The 20,069-nt window shown below is 47.2% G+C and overlaps 1 protein-coding gene across 1 annotated transcript; it reads left to right on the top strand.

The window, feature by feature from the left end:
* The first annotated feature begins 1,754 nt into the window (after positions 1-1,754).
* Positions 1,755-19,768, top strand: Rae1 (ribonucleic acid export 1). Its single transcript, XM_046433453.2, has 13 exons — positions 1,755-1,954; positions 2,217-2,314; positions 4,650-4,746; positions 5,273-5,377; positions 7,319-7,411; positions 10,048-10,134; positions 11,066-11,152; positions 11,256-11,327; positions 12,480-12,587; positions 15,796-15,902; positions 15,985-16,060; positions 16,606-16,800; positions 19,341-19,768. The coding sequence occupies exons 3-13, from the start codon at positions 4,657-4,659 to the stop codon at positions 19,425-19,427; spliced, it is 1,107 nt and encodes a 368-aa protein (XP_046289409.1). The 5' UTR covers positions 1,755-1,954; positions 2,217-2,314; positions 4,650-4,656; the 3' UTR covers positions 19,428-19,768.
* The last annotated feature ends 301 nt before the right edge of the window (positions 19,769-20,069 follow it).

Genomic DNA, 20,069 nt, shown 5'->3' with positions numbered 1-20,069 from the left:
AAGAGAACAGGTGCTCTCAAAACTAAGCCATATGTACATGTACACTAAAAGCATCTTCAACGGGATGTTTTTGTAGTAAAATACTGAGCAACTCTCACTTGGTTTGCTAGGTAGACTTGGGTTCACCATTCCCTGGTGTCTGTCCTAAGGTCACAAAAACCCCCAAACAAGCCAAGGTTGCCCTCTGCTGGCAGAAGCTCATTGTTCTCTCATCCTTCCACTATTTTGGGTAGAAATTCCTTTAAAATATTTTCAAGTCATTTTTTTAAAAGAAACAGAGTGGAACAATCTGTAACACAAAAACAGAGATTGGGGAAAATCACAAGGAATTACATGTTAAGTACTTCTTGACAGGAAACCGCTTTGAATATCCCAATTCCTGGTACAGATAACACTCAGTGTGTACACTTTGCAAACAAGGTGTTTAGAAATCTTAAGCCAAAATATTAGAAGTTTTTAATTAAAATTTCAAAATTATATAATTTAAAATGTAAATAATTTATTCTAAAATTACATACTCAGTTTCTATTCATCTAAAAACAGAGTATAAACTATCATTCATAAATATCCACCTGTGTAAAAACGGCAGAAAAGTTTGCCAATGTGAATGATGACCACAATCAAAATCTAATTTTAATTATTTTGCTTTAAAATTATTTTTGCCTATATAGTCCATGGATACAAATTTTATAGATCTTCCCTTCTAGGGGAAAAGTGAGCCGCCAGCATTTTGTCATCTGTAAGTAGTCAGGTGTGGGAGCAGGCCGCCAGCTGTCCAGTTCCACCCCTGCCCTGTGGCTGGGAAAACGGCAGTCTAATCTCAGTTTCTGGCACAAATGTGGGCTCTCCGACGGAATCTGCGCGTACACCAAGATCCCACGGATCCCGGGGATGCTTGAGGCGGTCATGGCATGCAGACCAGGCCCAGTAGTGAACTCGGCCGAAGGTCCCGTGCTTCTCTGAGTGGGCACAGTGGACACGAGTCCACAGGACCCACAGCTCCTTCTTAATTCAGCTCAAGGTGGCCCCTCTTTGGAACTGAACTCCTGCACTGGGCCCGGCAGAGCAGACGGACGGAGTCAAAAACGGAGTCACCAAGCTGAAACTTGTCATGTGACCTTTCAGAAAGCAAGCAAACTGAGGTCACGGCCAAGTGTCCTAGACGGCCAGCTTCGGTCGGCATGATAACGAGGCTCCCTCCGCCTGGACGCCCGCCACACCAGCAGCCTGGCCTCAAGCAGTCGGCCGCTTACCGCTCTGCGTCCGCGAGGCTCACCCCACGCCGGCAGCAGGACCCCCACCTAAACCCGCAGTCACCTTGTCTCCAGACGCCTTGACGTTTCCACCGAGCGTTACCGGTGGCAGGAGCCTTCGCGTGACATCGCACGGGCAACCTAAACAAGAACCTGGACTCCAGGCCCGGTTATCCCCCGAGGGCGGAGAGGATCCGCGCAGGGGGCCTCCCCCAGCAAGGTCCTGGACATTAACTGGCAGTAATCAGACCTTTGCTTTTTTTAGACTTTTAATCACGACAAATACGATAATTAATTCACAAGCCGAGAGTTAACTACCTTCCACTAGCCCGGTCGGCCAATTTACAAAAGCGGTTGCTTGGCAACATGCCGCGCTCCGCCAATTTACCGCCAATTCGCAAACTGCTAGCGTAAGTACTTCCTCTCGACGTCAACGACGCTTTGGCGCAAGAGCCACCTCCCCGGAAGGAGGAGCCGATTTCCTCAGCGCTTTCCGGGAGAAACCGGAAGTGGCTCCGGGACGCATGCGCTGTCTTTCCGCGGTAATTGGGGCTGTTTCTACCACCAACTGGAGGAGACTCGGGCTCCCGGTGTTTCTGTCCGGGCTACCTCGCCAGTGCTCCTCCGCGCCAGAGCAGGTCTGCAGGCTCCTCGGGTCCACCCGCTGCCCGCCCCCGGCTGCTCGCCGCGGCGTCTCTCAGGTAGGCCCCGAGCCGTCCGTTGCAGCGCCTCGCAGCCCGCGGAGGCCAGAGTCCCCTGAGGGGTGCGCCTGGCTGCAAGGCCGCGGCGCGAGCGGCCTGTTGGCCGAGCTTGGGCAGAGGCTCTGCGAAGCTCGGCCGAGCCGGAGGGGGCCTCGGGGGTCGCCTAGGACCTGGTCTCGTCGTTGCCCTTGTAGGGAAACTGAGGCCCCGGGGAGGGTCTCCCGGGGTTAATGGCAGCGTTGTCGCCTTTTCCTTCCATCAGGCACACGACGCCTCTTAGCAGAAGCTCTCCTGACCGGTCCTCTGCACAAAGGCCTCCCTCGCAGGTTGCTTCGTCGCCCTTGCCGCTGTCGGAAGCAGGTCAGTTCCTTGGTCTTCCCTGCCGCGCGTTTCCCCCAGCGTGTGCGTTTGCACTCCCCGGGCCAGGCTCCATGCTGCCGGACCGCTGCGCCCGGGGAAGGACCCAGGCAGCTGCGTGCGCTCCTGGAGCTCGGGACGGACCAAAAACCAGAAAACGCAAATCGGTACAGGGCGCCGCCACTAAAACAAGGGGGTGTGGCAGAAAGTTGGAAATGTTAAATTAGGGAAGCCGCCGAGGGGGTGATTTTTAAAAAGAACAGGGCTGACAGCTTCATGGAAGTCCAACTTACAGAACGTGGGTTTCCCAGCTAAAGGGTACATTTTGACGAAATTGGGAACATTTCCATCACCTCAAAACGGTCTGAGGAAGCAGCTTTTGGACTAGAATGTGAAGACTCAAAGGGAGGCAACTGGGGGCTGGGGGGGAGGGTGAGCCATTCGTTGGGGTCTGAAGAACCACTGGTAGGATGCACCCTGTGTTCAGGTCAGAAGCAGCCAGCAGGGCCGTGGCTGGAGTTCAGCAGGGAAGAGATTGACACGTTGGGTACCTGCCTTCTCAACTTCTCGGGTTCCCATTGCCCACCACAGCATGTGGCTCGTACTAGGTGATAAGTGTTTGAGTGACTATTACCCAGAGTCCTGTAAGTCCATCCCTGATGGCAACCTGACTGTTGGGGGTGGGGGGTGGGGTCAGAAACAGCATTTGTTAACAGCCTGTTGTGTTTCAAGTATGATGTGCTTGACCTTAACTTATTACTCTGTGAAATAGATATCAGTGTCTTTATGTACAGTTGAAAAAGTCAGGACTAAAGAACTTGCCCAAAGCCACAAAACTGTTCCCAGACCCTGGTTACAGAAGCCCTGTGATTCCTTCGCTTGTTTGCTCCTGCAGCTAACTGATGCTTCAAGTGCATCTCTACATCTTGGAGCAGAGATGCAGTTGGCAAACACCATGTCCTTTCACAAGGTTGCCTTCTGAAATGTCAGTATGCCCATAGCTGTTGCTCTGACCTATTATGTTTTCACTTTATTTTTTCATCAAGCCAGGGAACTCAGATGCCTTCCCCAAGTTCCTTGCAGTTTCTCCATTCTCTGTTGTCCTGTTTAAGGATATTGCCCTCATTGATCAGTATGTCACTCAGCCGTTAGGCTTCTTTTGGAGAGATGACTGATGTGGTAGACTTCTGAATGTAAAGATTTGCTAACCAATTGAAAACATAGTATCAAAGTATGTGAAATCTTTAGGAAATTATGCATAGACTTTCTCCTTAGAAAGGAAGAGAAAGAAGGAAAAACTGCTTATTGTACTTAGTATGTGCTAGACACTACACTTTCTGCAAATTCTGATTTGATCCTTCTTGCAGACCTGGAGAATATACAATATTCTCTGTTTGCAGTGAGAAAAATGAGGCCTGGTGAGATTAAGGTTCCAGCTTAATCTGAGTGGCAGAGGTTCTATTCAGACTCTGGTGGGCCTGCTAGTTATGCCCTGGAAAAAACTCAGTGGAGATTCTTCTAGATATATGTCTGTGACCTAATGCCAAACCTTTTGGAATTCAAGTGGACCAAAGTGGATTACTTTTTAAAAACCACTAAATATAGTTGTTGAGTCCCTTCTAGGACTGGTTGTTTTTCTAGGTGACTTCATGCAGATGTTGACCTAACCAGAGCATAGCACTGGGAAGAAAGTGAACTCCCCCCAGATGGGGAATCGAAACGTGGGGATCTTCTGTCCTTTCTGTTGTGTATCTCTGGTGTGGAGCTTAGTGTCTCTATTTAAATGAGCAGATTTATTTCCTAGCTGGTAACTGAAAACTGCCCTGGTGTACCATGTCAGTATTGGTTCATTAGTGGTGACAAATGTGTCATACTCTATCAGATACCAAGAATAGGGGAAACTGGATGTGAGGCATATGGAAATTTTCCTGTCTTTTTGGTTTTCTCTAAATCTTAAACTGTTCTAAAATAGAAGGGTTTTTTTTTTTTGGGGGGGGGGGTACTGGGGATTGAACTAAGAGGCACTGAGCCACATATTTTATTTAGGGACAGGGTTTCACTGAGTTGTGTAGGACCTCACCCTTTTGCTGAGGCTGCCTTTAAACTTGCAGTCTTTCTGCCTCAGCATCCCTAGCCATTGGGATTATAGGTGTGTGCCCCTGTGCCCCTCATAAAGCTTAGTCCACTTATTGCATTTTTAGATCTCTTCTGAAGAGAGGAGCCTGGCATGAATCCACTATTTTCTTTCTGTGACTTAAGATCTTTATATATTGCCTCTTAGTGGATTTTATTACTTAAGAAAGGACCTATCCTTAACATGTTGCATTTTATTGTTTAGACACAAAATGAGTCTATTCGGAACAACCTCAGGTTTTGGAACTGGCGGGACCAGCATGTTTGGCAGCACAACCACAGATAATCACAACCCTATGAAGGTACTGCATGAGGCCTCACAGGGTTTCCTACATCTGTGACCTCAGGAGAAACAAATGGCTGGGGATCCTCCTTTGGAATGAAAGCTCTGGAATTTTGTCTAGCCCAGTTTTCCTGAACCTTGGAGCACAGAAATACCTGAATCCTGGCCTAGTGTCCGGTTCCTCTTGACTTGTCAGGTCTCTATAATCACCCAGGTGCCTGTGAGAAGTGCAGATTCTCAGAGCCAAGCTGAGGACTGTTGGATCAGCATTTCTGTGGGGTGGGGGGTGGGTAATAGATGTGAAGGATCACTTGGAGCAAGAGTGAACTGGGGGCCACCATGTAGAAAAGGTTTGGGGTCTTTCATTTAGTGTGCTGTTTATAGTCCCAGAGGGCTTAGGACTTTCCTTGGCTTATTTTATCAAAGTAAGGGAAGGTCTAAGTTCTTGAGACAAGGAAAGTCCACCGTGGCAAGTTCAGTGAGAAAGAAAGCAGTTTTGACATTGTGATGATGTGTAAATTTTAATATTGACTTTCCCTCCCCAGGATATTGAAGTAACATCTTCTCCTGATGATAGCATCGGCTGTCTGTCTTTTAGCCCACCAACCTTACCGGGGAACTTTCTCATTGCAGGATCGTGGGCTAATGATGTGAGTGCTTCTTAAGTGCATCTTCTCTAATCCTATCTTGGTATGGATAAAATTGGCTTTTCCTTAACTCCAATCTGTACCAAGTGAGTAGATCAGAACTAAGACTTATATACATGGTCTTTTTCAAGAAACTGGCATAGAAACTGTGAACCCTTCTGAATGGAGATATCACAATTATGCATTGCTCAAAATTTCCTACTCTAGTCCAGTATGTTAAAGCATATTCCCAAACCAAGAGTACCATTCACTGAGAAGAATGTTACCCACATTGATGCACACAATTTCTTTCTTGGTGTCCTGAAAGTGTGCTTCAGGCCTGAGTTCAACTTTAGATGATAGCACCAATCCTGCATAGACATTATAATTATCCATTGTGTACAGAAAGAAAGATTAATCATAATGTCCAAAAAAGAATGATAAAACTTAGTAGAATAGTAAGCACAGGATGTGAAGAGGGTCTTCACAAAAGGAGTAAACTGAAACCATTTAGCCACATTTATATCACTAAGAGACAAATTTACATGATAAATTCTTTTTTTCTACCCAACAAAACATTTTAAAGACTAATAGTACTGGCAAGGGTAAGCTTCAGCCTTTCTTGTACTGCTAGTAGTATGCAAATTGGAACATTCTGGGTAGTAATTGGCAGTATTTCTCAGAGATCCTTAAGTCCCATTGATTGTCCTAGGACTTGAGAAGGAAATCTGATAAGGAATTAGTCCTTATATAGAGAAGCACTGTGTGCTTATTGTGTCCATGTTATGAGTCAGGATGCTGAGGCTTAGGAAGCAGAACAACTGGCCCGTTTTCCACGAGTGGTCAGCCAGGGTGTACAGGGAGCTCGGGGCTGTGTCACTGCTGCCTGACAGTACCTCATCAAAGACTGACTTTGTGCCAGTGAAGATGTGAAAGGTTTTGCCTTCAGCAGTGGTGACAATTATGTGCTCAACTGATGGAATACCACTTTCAAGGTTTCTGGAAGAGCAAACTGGCTTACAGCGGGAAGATGGGGCAGTTGGGGGATGAGGGAAGGACTAGGGAGGAAGGAAGTCAAGGTTGGGCAAGTTTATATGTAGTTTTTGTAAAGAGTGGTGTGCTTTTTGATTGTTTGGTTTTTTGTGGTGCTTAGAGATTGAACCCAAGACCTCATACATACTAGGCAAGCACTCTATCCCTGAGCTACATCCCAATTGTGAACTAGGAGTCATATTTATGACATCTCCAAGTAAATTGCATTACTTTTATAAACAGAAAAGTGAGGTAAAAGTTAAAGCATTCAGAGTAGAAAGGTAAATTTCCACTTAAGTTTTGATTTTCTAAATAGTTATGATTGATAGTCTATTCTTATTTATACATTATTTATTTAGTTTTGCAAAACTGGGTATTGGACCACAGCCTCTGTACCACTCAGCTATATCCCACCCCTTTTTATTTTGAGACAGGGTCTCATTAAGTTGCCTAGGGTTGACCTTGAGCTTTCTTCTGCCTCACCCTCCCAAGTAGCTAGGATTATAGGAGTGAGCCTCTACTTCTGCTTTAAAAGACATCTCATATATGTGATGAGGAAATTACTTGCAGTTTTAGATGTAAGCAATAGGATTTGTATATTTTAATAGCTTAGAAGTAGGAAAATAGCTCCTTCTATATGCATTTTGATGGCTTTGTTCTTAAAAGTTACATGATTAGACTAATAGAGGAGTTTGTATAAATTATAGGGGGCTGGAGATATAGCTCAGTAGGTTGAATGCTTGCCTTGCATGCACAAGGCCCTGGGTTCAATTCCCAGCACCAAAAAAAAAAAAAAAAAGACACTATGAACTATTAACCTGTCTCTTTACAAATTAGAACAAATTAATTAATTAAAAAATTATACCCCATCATTCCTGGATAATAGTGCTTCATGAGTTGCCTCGCTTGCTTTAATTGGTCTTGTTCTTACAGGTTCGCTGCTGGGAAGTTCAGGACAGTGGGCAGACCATTCCAAAAGCCCAGCAGATGCACACTGGACCCGTGTTGGACGTCTGCTGGAGTGATGTATGTTCCAATCCATCTCCCACATTCTCTTCTACGTAGAGTGCTGTGTAACACACAATAGTTTATAACACAAATACAAGTCAGGTGTCCCGCATCTGATATGCTTGATGGCACTGAACAGTGAAGTGTTTTGGTTCCTTGAATTAAGGATGCCCAAACCATATTGTGTATATATCCACATTGTCGGAACTCCAAGTTTCTGAGTATGAATATAGTAATTCATTGTCACTCTTAATGTTAGCTTCAGTTAGATACTCTCTCTGGAAGCTTTGCTTGCATTAAAGCCATTTGTTTTGTTGATATGTTTGTTTTATTTGGGAGGGGGTATAAGGGATTGAACTCAGGGGCACTTAACCATTGAACCACATCCCCAGCCCTGTTGTGCATTTTATTTAAAGACAGGATCTCACTGAGTTGTTTAGGGCCTCATCATTTCTGAGGCTGGCTTTGAACTCATGATCCTCCTGCCTCAGCCTCTAGAGCCACTGGGATTACAGTTGTGTGCCACCGCGCCTGGCTGTTTTGTTGATATGTTACCTGGAGCAAGAAATTATATCATTTCTTGAAACCTTTCCTGTATCTAAATACACCATAAGCTCATGGGGTTTTTTTAAAATATATTTTTTAGTTGTAAGCGGACAAAATACCTTTATCTTTATGTGGTGCTGAGGATCGAGCCCAGTGCCTCACATGTGCCAGGCGAGCGCTATACCCCTGAGCCATAACCTCAGCCCTAAGCGTATGTTTTAAAATCAGAAATTTTATTATTCCAGAAATATCTAGAGGGGAAAAAAAGAATACTTTCTGTTATTAGAGATTTGAATTGTATCAGTTCTCAACTTTTTTCTCCTCCTAAGATCCTGAATATAAGCACTTGCACACATTTATTCTGAGCTTTTCTTTTTTCTTATTTCTTTTTCCCTCTTTTCATATTTGAGGAGAGCGTAGTGATGAAGGGACCGTTGGCAAGGCAACAGATGGGAGGCAAGGCACCTGTGCTGCTCCCTGGGAGGGACAGCTGAGCTCTGGAGGAGCTGCTGCTGTGGAGGGCTGGCCACCTCGGCAGCAGCTGTGGCTCTTGCCCGTTGTCTTGCCCCTGCTGCCTGGTTCCTGAACCCAGCAGAAGCAAGAGGCAGGTGTACATGACGCTAAGGAAGTCAGTCCTCCTGGCCCTTTCCAGGCTTTGTTCCTGTCTTTTCTGACCAGTTTTATTAGGTTATTTTCAGACATTTATTTATTAGGTATAAGGTAAAACTGAACCTTTGAGCTCCAGCTTTGTTTTGAAGAACAAAGACCATGTTCAGTTGTGGAACAATCCCTCAGCCCCAGATGCCCTCCTACCCTTCTGTAGTCAGATCCTTCCCAGCTCTCAGCTCCTGGAAACCACTGATCTATTTTCTGTCCCCAGATGTTTTGCTTTCTAAGAATGTCATATACATGGGATTGTACAGACTGAAAACTGTAAGTCTAGCCTCTCCCTCAGTCTGCTGCTTCGGAGGTCATCCAGTGGGGGGCATCACTTCCTCCTCTTCATTGCTGAGCTGGGATCCGTGTGTGAGGTGTTCCTGTCTAGTCATCAGATTGCTCTGCATCTAAAGTTTATTCATTCATGGAATGAGGGACAGGCTTCACCTCTTTTTCAGATGGAGAACTGGTGGCTTCAAAGGGGAGAAATTTTTGCCAAGGAAGAGTGGAAAGTCTGTGAGCTTTGACACCAGAAGTGAAATAGCCTAGGCCAGGGGTTAGCAGACTCTGGCCGTGAGCCCGATCAGCCCTTGCCTGCTCCTGTGAGTGCACTTTAGTTGAGCCCAGCCTCATGCATTCACCACAGATGCACGTAGCTCTTTTAAGCAGTGCCAGGGTAGGCCTGCTCCATGGCTTCTGTTTCTGAGTGTATCATTAGTCAGTGACTGCTTATGTTTTGAGCTAGTTTGCAATTTATACCATCGATTCTTATAAATTAGTGTAGTTTTATCACACATACTTTGGAGTGCCATTAGACATAGAGCTGAACAAGCTAACTGTGTGTGTGTGTGTGTGTGTGTGTACATGCACTGGGTGGGGGCGGGCGGAGTAAGTGTGGCATATGTTTACAGTTGGTGAATCTTGGTGAAATGTTTACATTTATTTATTTTTCTGGCATTGGGGACCACTGAGCTGTATCCCTTCCCCTTGTTTTTGTTTTTGTTTTTAATTTTGAGACAGGGTCTCACTAAGTTGCCAGGCTGGCCTCAAAATTGTGGTCCTCCTACCTCAACTTTGTAAGTTGCTGGGGTTCCAGGCGTGCACCCCTATGCTGGAACACTTTATATTATTATTGTAATTTTTCTGAAGGCTTACATTTCTCAAATAGAAAAAGATTTTAAAAGTAGACCAAAGTTGCCTTTGAGGGATGAGATTTAGTTTTCATTATATAACTTTTAAGTGTTATTTGGTGGATTTTTAAAACATTCTATTTATATATTATTTCTTAGGTCAATAAAATATAAAGCTAGAACTGAAAGTGTGTTTTGTTTATGACCTGTGGCTTGCAGTATGGTGGCCCCCAAATAATTGGAAAAATAAAAATTGGAAAACAAATGTTCAACCTAGTATCAGAATTTACATAGATTTAATTTTTCTCCATTTTGTTTTAGGATGGGAGCAAAGTATTTACAGCATCATGTGATAAAACTGCCAAAATGTGGGACCTCAATAGTAACCAGGCAATACAGATTGCACAGGTAACATAAGCCCTTTGCAAATCAGCAGGATAGGACTGCTGCCCAGGGTTGTGATGATTGTAATAATTTCCTGCTATAGAAAAGAACAACGTGAGTGTACAAAGTCAATCAGATTTAAGTGTACTAGAAAGTTCTTAGCACAAAAATAAAGTTTTTTGGTCATTTTTTCTTGTTCGTAGTATTTTCCTAGAGCCTTTTGCATGTGTCTTCCCTGTATGTGTGGGTGGTGCCATCAGGAGTTAGTGGCATTAAAACCTATAAAGACAAGGGCTAGAAGTGTTCCTCAGCATGGCCATGTGGCCTCCCCACACCTGTGTGTGACTTGTCTTTCACCAGCTGCATTGGCTTGCTTGTTCTTCAGGTGTTTACTGAGTGGCCATGTGCCAGGCACTGTCTTCAGGGTCTGGAAATACTGCCTCAAGTAAGCAGGAAGCCTCCACGTGCCCACAGAGCTTTTGTAGCATGTCTAGCTTTTGTAGCAGGCAGGTTCTCCCGTGAAGAATGCCAGGAAGGGGCAGCAGTAGTCAGGAAGGCAGCAACCTGCAGCTTCAGGGCCCGCCTAGGGGCATTCACAGAGCCTCTTGGCAACCGCGTGTTTTCAGGACAGCATCGTGTACTGAAGTCCCAGTGCCACATGCTGGGGCCTCTCCATCTCTCCTTGGTACATGTGTAAAACTGGCGTGGTTCTCACTAGCCATTTCTGCATATCTCCCCAGGGAGGGCCATGCTGTCACTCTTAGTTATCAGTAAGTCAAATTGAAGTTTGTAAAATGGAAGGTGGGTGTATGCTCTTGTGTCAGATGGACTACTTTTGGTCCTGGGGAAACACTGAAATATCCTTTGATAATTAGTTCCTTTTCTGCGAATCTCTAGAAGTGTTGAGCACATTGTTAGGTTACATTGATCTGCTTGTTTTTTGTCTTGTTGAAAGCATGATGCACCTGTTAAGACCATACATTGGATCAAAGCTCCAAACTATAGCTGCGTGATGACCGGGAGCTGGGATAAGACTCTGAAGGTGCAGTATGCAAGAGGGAGTGTGGCCCCGGCATGGCAGTCCTAATTCTTCCCTGGGTAGATTTCAGCTTGAACACTCACACAGTGCTCCTTTTGGCTTTTAGTTTTGGGATACCCGGTCATCAACTCCCATGATGGTCTTGCAGCTCCCTGAGAGGTGTTACTGTGCCGATGTGGTAAGGAATTTTATTTTCTTTAAAATAGCAAAATAGCACTGGGCGCAGTGGCTCACACCTGTAATCTCAGCAGCTCAGGAGGCTGAGACAGGTGGATCTTGAGTTCAAAGCCAGCCTCAGGAATGGCGAGGCGCTAAGCAACTCATTGAGACTCTGTCTCTAAAGAAAATACAAAATGGGGCTGGGGATACGGCTCAGTGGTCGAGTGCCCCTGGGTTCAAACCCTGGTATCTCACCACCACCAAAAAAAATAGCATTTTTTTCCTTCTGGCATCCTGCAATTAGTAGGTAATTGAAAAATTCTCCTTTATTAATAGGTATGGCGGAGGGGTATAGTTCAAATTACCCTAGTCACCTAAGTTGGTTTAGGGGTTGCATTTGTTCAGAACTCCTAAATACTGGTGGTCACTTTTTAAACATATGCAGCTAGGTATGTGCCATCCTACTGTGAATTTGTTGTGAAATGGTAGCAAAACTTGTGGTTATTTTGTGATGTGATTCCAGTTTTCACAGTCCTGTCTCTGAGATGGAAACCAAGGTGCTTTTTCCATTTGTTAGTCAAGAGCCAAAGTTTTATACCAAGTGTCCCAGAAATTCCACTTTTTAGGAATTTATCATGAGAAAAATGATGGGTACAAATGGTCTTTCCTTGACATAATGTAATGAAACATTAAAAGTGACCGGTGGACCTACATGGTGGGCATAGTTAACCACGCCCCCTGAGCTGTGGCATGTTTGAGGGAACACGTCGCAGCCATTGTGATGTTCTCGGATAAATGTGAGTTCCTCACCGATGCTCATAAAGCACAGCTTGAGTGGAGGACACGGGTTTCACAGCACAGTGAAGACACACAAGGCTCAGAAGACTGGAGTCGAGTGTGCCATAGTATTAGCTGTGAGCTTTTGAAGGCCTGGTGTTGGTGATTTTCATTTCTTCTCAGTTCCTCAGAATATTTCCTAAATGTTCACGTATTTTATGGTTTTAAAAAACGAGGCTTAAATATATATGAATATTCTGCCTACAGATAGTTTCTCTAGGTTTCCGTGAAACATTGATGCCATTGAATAGTTAAACTTTTAAGAAGTTGAGGTTTTCGTGACTAGAAAAGCCCGCTCCTTCCTGTTCAGTGTCTGTTTCCCTCCATTCCCTAGATCTACCCAATGGCCGTGGTGGCGACTGCAGAGAGGGGCCTGATCGTGTATCAATTAGAGAACCAGCCCTCTGAATTCAGGAGGATAGAATCTCCACTGAAGCACCAGGTAAGCGGAAGCCCGTGAGGAAGCATGTGTTGAGCACCTGCTATGTGCATGATGGTGCTGCATAGAGGACAACTGTATCTGCTTTAAAAGCCTGGAAGTTACCTAGGGAGTGAATTTAAGGAAACAAACAGATGTTTGGTGAGTAAAAGCCACCCATCGGTGGATGAGCCCACCTCACCTGTCTTCTGTGGGTGGCCAAGTGCTGCTGAATAAACCACACACCTGCTGGGTTGGCTCCCGGGCAGTTCATCACTTCCAGCCTCAGCTCTGCCTTCATCGTGCACGCGTGGTTGCAAGGCCCCCTCCAGCTTTTGTAATCACCAAAGACTGTCTCCTTAAATCCCTGGAAGTAACTGCCAGACTTTCCAAAGTAGGGGCAGCCACACTGTATGCAGCTTAGCAGGAAAGATGATCTATTTTCACTGTCCGGTAGCTTCTGGCTCTTAGTTCTTCACCAAAGGGTGCCCAAGCCTGTGCATCCCTCCACACAGATCTCCCTGACCCCTATCCTCCTACAGCTCACCTGCACACTTGTTTCCTTTCGTGGTCTAGCATGGCCTGTGTTTGTCCCCTTCCAAACTTAACTGATGACTTAACTGAAACTCTGGTGTGACCCCTGCTCAGGTCTGCTCATGAGCCACTGGGCCTTGGCTCCGTGCTGCCAGCCTCTTCCTTGTTGGCTCTTTGCTGAATGTTGAGATCCCCCCTCTTCTGCCTGTGCGACCGCCTTCCAAGCCAGACTCATCTCCCATTCGTCACTGTCCACAGTCATGCTTGCAGGCTAGAGATGTGGGTCCCCAGAAGACACTGCTACTATGCTCCCGACAACGACATCCACACTCCAATATCTCCCTTGTTTCTCCCAGAGGTCCCCATCCAGCAGCACCCTCTCCAAACCCAGGACCCCTTTCTGCATCGCTTTTCAAATATTTTCCTCTCCTTGGGATTCTCCTTAGCTGTGGCCCTCAATGCCGTGGTGCGTGTGTATACATGTAAACACTGGCAGGTCTGGACCTGCCCCTTCCACCACTCCTTCCCTGTTCTTCCTGATGCACTTGTTCCACATCTTATTAGGTTGGACTCCATTTGCTTGGTTGTCTGAGATGGAACTAGAAGTCATTCTTGATTCACCCTCCTTCCTTTTCTCCTCTCCTATCTCATTTATCACCAGGCTCCCTTACTTCCACCTGGGAACTATTTAGAATCTGTTCTTTTCTGTCCCTTCTACCACCATATTTGATCCAAGTCTTCTTAGCACTTAGATCAAAACTTTATGACATTGGCTTGGCAGTGATTTCTTGGGTGTGTTACACCAAAAATATAGGGAACAAAAGCAAAAAAAAAGAACATCTACAAAACAGAAAGCTTCTGTGCAGCAAAAGAAGCAATCGGGTAAGAAGGCACCTACCAGTGGGAGAAGACGTCTGCCGGTTACGTATCTGTCCAGGGTAACATTCCAGAGTGTGTGAGGAACTCCTGCAACTCGAAGCAAAAAAAAAAAAAAAAAACTGCCCCGGTTTGGACTGAGTCTTAAGTGGACATTGCTCCAGAAAAGACATGCACGTGGTCAGCGAGTGTGGGAAAGGTGACCACTATGGCTTCTCACTGGGAAATGCAAGTAAAAGCACTGGGGGGCATCCCCTCACACCTTTGGGACCACAGTTACCAAAATGTGAAAAGACGAGTCAGCAAGGACCTGGAGACATGGAGCCCCGTGCACTCCTGCAAGGCTGCAGGGTGGAGAAACCACGGTGGAGACAGCACTGCAGAACCTGGCGGTCTGGCCCGAGTGCTCACCTACAACCGTGGGGCCAGGATTCAAGCTGTGTGTTCACTGCTGTAGTCACCAGCCAAGTGAGTGGCTGCAGGAAACGCGGTGTGCATGCTGTGAGTACTCTTCAGCCACCGGAGAAGGAGGGCGATCTGCCGTGGTGACAGCATGATGAGCCTGGAGGATGTGCTGTCTTCACACATTGTTCCTTTACGTAAGATCCTCCAGCATCTCCCTGGCTTCCTGAGATGCAGCACAGTGGCCTCTGTGGTCACCTGCTGCACAGTAGCACACCCCAGCCTCTGCCTTCTAATGCTCGTAGCAGTGCATACACATCAGGGTTCCCCCCCCCCCCCCAGCCTCTGGGAACTACATCTCTCCTGGCAGCTTCTGTGGGATCTGCTTGATACAAAACCATAATTATTAACATATTAATTGTTCACATTAATGCGTTTCACTGTGATGTTTCCATACATGCACACGCTATGCTTTGATCATGCCTACCTGCCTTTTTAAAGGATATAATGCTTGTCTTCCTACGTCTGGCTCATTTCATTTACCATGCTGTCCTCGAGTCCTTCCATTGCCCGCAGATGATGTGATTTTGTTCTTCATGGTTGACTACTTTTCACATGCTATGTTTTCTTCATTCCTTGGGCGATAGGCACTGCGGCCGATTCTTGTCTCGGCCACTAGTAGTAGTGCTGCAGGAAATGTGGCAGCTCAGGGATGGTTCTGCATGTGGACGTCATTTCTCTTGGATAGATCGCAGCAGTGGTGTAGCTGGAGCATGTGATAGTTACAGTCTTCGTTTTTAAGCAGCCTCCGTCTGCCTTCCATAGTGGCTGTGCTAGTTTATGTTCCCTGCAGCAGTGCATGAGGTGCCTTTACCTCACACCCTGACCAGCATTTCTGATTTTTTGATAATAGCCTAAAATGGTCAAGTTCATTGAGATAAAAAATAGAATGCTGTGTCACTGTGTAGCATGTTCAGTTTATATATTGAATGCTGTCCTGTCTGCTGTCTCCACCCTGTTGCCCCCTGAGGTGGGCCTGGCCGGCACTGCTGCCCAGCTGGAGAAGAGGAGCCACACAAACACAGGTCATAGCAGTACAACACAGCTGTGGGGCACTAGCCTAGCTGGTGATGGCTGCTGATCCAAGGGAGCAGCTGCCAGCCCAGCAGGGCCAGTGCCTGCATCGGCCAGCATCCCCGGTGTGCTCCACTGGGGAGAATATGGCTTCCCAGGGTGGCAGAGGGAGAAGGGACAGTTGCAGTTAGTTGTACAGTTGGGTCACAGAATCGCGTGGCAGTTTAGAAGTTAGAAAGCAGTGCTAACGGTGCAGGAATGCCTTCATCATGGCAGAGCGAGGTTTCTGGTGACTGTCTTACATTTACATAGTGGTAACGTACTTTTTTTTTTCCCCAAACTTTAGCATCGTTGTGTGGCTATTTTTAAAGATAAACAGAACAAGCCGACTGGCTTTGCCCTGGGGAGCATCGAGGGGAGAGTTGCTATTCACTACATCAACCCCCCAAATCCGTAAGTGGAATTCAGTCAACTGGAAATTTCACTCAAGATTTATTTTTTAAAGGGAAGACTTAGATGTGCCTTTGTTTTTCAGTGCCAAAGATAACTTCACCTTTAAATGTCATCGATCCAATGGAACCAATACTTCAGCTCCACAGGACATCTATGCGGTATGTCTCTAGAAACTTAACTTTGACATGTAGAATCCAGACCTGGAATGGGCTCACCAGTGATTACAGGGTCAGAAAGGACACATCCCAAGAGCACTGAGGAGCCTCTTATGTGTTCTCTGGGGGTAAATGGCTTCTGCATTGGTTTCAGTTTTCTGTTTTTATGAACATATAGTCTGATTTGTTCTTAGTCTGTTTTGAAATGCAGGCTTGAGACATTTGGGGAAGTGTCTCATACCTTCTTCATGAGAGGGTGCTGGTCAACAGTTTTCACACACAGCCAATAACAAATTGCTCTTCACTGATAAAGAAGAAAGGCGCTTTCCTGAGATGCGCCCCGTGGTGCTCCTAGCGGATGCACACGTCAATTCTGTGCCCTGGAGGGGGGCAGGGTTTAGCTCTGTGCTGGCAGTTGGTCCAGGAGACGTGGGAGTGAGGGACGACTTTGCCTCCTTCCTTCTGATTCCTGCAGGAAGCAGGTGCTGGCACGGACCTGCTTCTCCACTGCGCCTGCCTCTGCTCTCACTGTGTGTCGTCCTCTGCAGGTAAATGGAATCGCATTCCATCCTGTTCATGGCACCCTGGCAACCGTGGGATCTGATGGGAGGTTCAGCTTCTGGGACAAAGACGCCAGAACAAAGCTGAAGACTTCCGAGCAGTTAGATCAGCCGATATCCGCCTGCTGCTTCAACCACAATGGGAACATATTTGCTTATGCTTCCAGCTATGATTGGTCCAAGGTGAGGGTCCCCACCTGCTCCCCGCGCTGTAAGGCAGCAGAGGCAGGCTCTGGCCAAGGCCTGCACTTGAGTTGTGACTTTGTTCTCCAGAGTTGCTGTTGTCCCCTTGGGAAGATCCTGTCACCTCCCTGTCAGGGGAACTCGTAGGCCTGCCTTTAAGGCTGTGTGGGTGCAGTGCAGGCTTTAGTCAGACCCACCCAGGAGGTGCTCCACCAGTGCAGGCTGTCGCCAGCTGCTCTCTCCTTAGGCACAGAGGCCTGGGCATGCAGGAAGCTGGTGTCTGGGAGCTGGGGTGGTTCCTGTGGTTTCTGGAAGGGTCATAGGCCAGGGCATGGAGCTGTCACCTGGGCGGCCCTGCTGGTTTGCTCCTTGACAGGAGAAGTCAGGAGCTGTCAGGGTTCCACCTGCCTTTCCAGGCCTCAAGTTTGGTGGTGAATCGCAGGCCAGGGCTGCGTCCCACAGGGGAAGGAGCGGTGGCATGCTGGCCTCCCTGCCTGCTCCTGTCGGCTTTGGAGAGCGCAGCCCCGCAACTCGTGGTTCTGTCTCCCTCACCTCTCGCCTCGCCTCTTCGCCTCTCACCTCTCCGCTGCAGAGCAGCTTTTGAGCCCTTTGCCACCTGACCCTTGCTCCTGGCAGGGAGGTCACCAGCCTCCATCTCCCCTACCCATCTCCAGCTCCCTCCACCCTCGCCACTTGCCTCCACGTTCCCCATTCTGTTCCTTTCTGTCCCTTCCTGGACTCCTTCCTTGTCCACCAGAAGCTGCTTTCTGTGTCGGGCACAGTGGTGCACATGCTCCTCCCTCGGCCTCTCTGCTGCTGCTCTTTGCTGCTGTGTCCCTCTTCCTACTGCTGGTCGGGCCTGTCATGCCAGCCTTCTTCTCGCCTCGGCCAGGTTCTTGAGGTGCTCCTGCATGCCCAAGGCCCCAGCCCTGGCCTTGTGCACCCAAGGCTCCTTGGTTCCCGCATGGCTACTAACCTCTCTCCCCACAGCACTGATCTCAGCCCGGCCAGCTGCACCCGCTGGTGCTCCTGAGGTCACCTTAGTTTTGCCTCCTCGGAAGAGCTGGGCAGTGACAGGTTCTGTCTCTTCACATGGCTGTTCTAGCCTGTGTGTGTCCCCTCTTTGGGCTTTTTTTTTTTTTTTTTTAAGTAACCTTATCGGTGTGATTGAAGTGGAGCACGCAGCACGCATTAAAAGTGCACAGTTTGATCAGTTTCGACATCTGTAAATGCCTCTGAAACCACCTGTCAAGATAATGAGTGTGCCATCTTCCCCCAAGGTCTCCACCTGTGTGCTGACTCCTCCCCCCTGCACACACTGAACTCTGGATCTGCTTTCTGTCACTGTAGACCCACATGCACATTCTAAGATTTCTTGTAATAAGATTCAACACACCACACACTCTTTTCCCCCGGCTTCCTTTACCCAGCTTAAAGGTTTTGAAATGCACTGTGCTGTTGGCACATGTCACATCACTAATCCTTTCATTTTCCATGCCAAGTAGTGTTCCATGTTGTGGACACACCACCATCCCTCTAACCACAGCTTCAGCTTTGCAAGAATGTGGACTGGCTGCTCCACCTGGCTGAGGTTGGGGTCTGGAGACCCCTAGCCCTGGCCATGGGCTCTGCTCTGAGTCTCCCGTGCCTAGCCCAGCAGCTGCATCACAGCTGCTCCTTAAGCCACACTCAGGGCTCTGCGCCATACAAACATTTAAAAAAGTAGTAAAGTGAGAAGGCTTATCTGCTTTGAGTGCTCCTTAAAAATTGTCCAGGCAGTTAACGTCAGCTCACAGTGGGGTTGTGTAGGTCACAGTCAAGTTATAAAAACACCACCTCAGGAGTTTTCTGTAGTTCTTAGCTCAAGCACTATTAATATTAGCTTGCTGCTTGACTGTAGCCATTCAGAAAGCTTCACTTTATGTTATGGTGAACACCCAGAACTTTCTAAGCATACCTGTTGGGATGTCATTGCAGCACAAGTGGCAGAGTTTGTGAGTTGTGACCACCTGTCTCTCCCAGGCCTGTGCTCACGTGCTTTCTTCATAGTCGCCTGCCTTGCCCTCCCGCTTGGCTCCACTTAAAGGTTGGATCTGCTGGTGTCCCTGACCTCTTGACAGTCTGGCAGCTGCCATTCCTTCCTGTGGGGTGATGTTCAAAGTGCTCGTCTGGCATTCCAAGCCCCAGGCAGTGTGTCTCCCCCACCCCAACAGGCACACAACCCTGGGACCCCTGCTTTTCTCAGCTGCCCAGGGCCAGCTGCACCCTCCCTTAGGTCAGAGCTATCTTGACTGGAGGGTGCAGTGGTATTGCCCGTAGTTATGTGGGACGCTGCGGAAGGACCTGAACCAGGCCCTTAGCCTTCTTTCTGAGGACTAAAGCTTTTAACGTGTGACTTCTCCTTCTCTCTACCTTGGTTTGTTCTGTTCCAGGGAGGTTTTGCTTCTAGCACTTAGCACAGGAACCAGCATATAAAAAGGGTCACAGAAGTTGACTGTTGTCTTTTAGTAAAAAGATCCTTGTGTTTTTTTCCTCTTTAGGGACACGAATTTTATAATCCGCAAAAGAAAAATTACATTTTCCTGCGTAATGCAGCTGAAGAGCTAAAGCCCAGGAATAAGAAGTAGCAACCTGAGACTTCTGGTTGTCCAGAGTTGTTTTCTCTCCGCTCTGAGGGCCCCAGCTATGGGCACCTCGGCCATGGACGTGGATTCCAACCCCTGGAGGAAACAGGTCACTGCTGAGCAGGCAGCCCGGCTGTCCACGGCAACTTGCCGCCTCTGTTCCACTACTTGCTGCAGAGTTTTCTTGTAACTCTAAGGGGAACAAAATTATTATAGAAGTTAGAGTCTTGTGGGCAGTGCCAGGTATTTTACTGTGCTTCCTTCAGCAGCATACGTGTTAGAGAATTTTGGGAAACCAACTATCAACCCTGTATTGTATTTTGTAATAAAATATTTTGAAGGTTGCCGCTAGCTCTTTCTGTCCTTCTCCCCTGTCCTGCCTGCCCTGAGTCCTCAGCAGTGATTATCCTGCTCAGCATCAACACTGGGCTGTGAGTTATTTTCACCCATCTTGGGAAATGCAGAAATCTCGCACCTTAGAAAATGAATCCCGAGCTGTGATCACCCCTGCCCTGTTGCATGTCCTAGTCCCTCCATGTGTTGGCAAGCAGAGTGGAATGGTTTTCCTTTTGCTTCCCTTTAGCATTCTCAGTGCTACCCGGCTCTACTGGGTAGTTTCTTGGCCATTCTGAAGTGGGAACTGTC

This window comes from Marmota monax, unplaced genomic scaffold (genome assembly GCF_021218885.2).
Source record: "Marmota monax isolate L192 unplaced genomic scaffold, Marmota_monax_Labrador192_F-V1.1 WCK01_AAM20220418_F8-fsc00014, whole genome shotgun sequence".
Classification (NCBI taxonomy): Eukaryota; Metazoa; Chordata; class Mammalia; order Rodentia; family Sciuridae; genus Marmota; species Marmota monax.
Note: the sequence above shows the minus strand (reverse complement) of the source record. Positions and strands in the feature narration are given on the sequence as shown.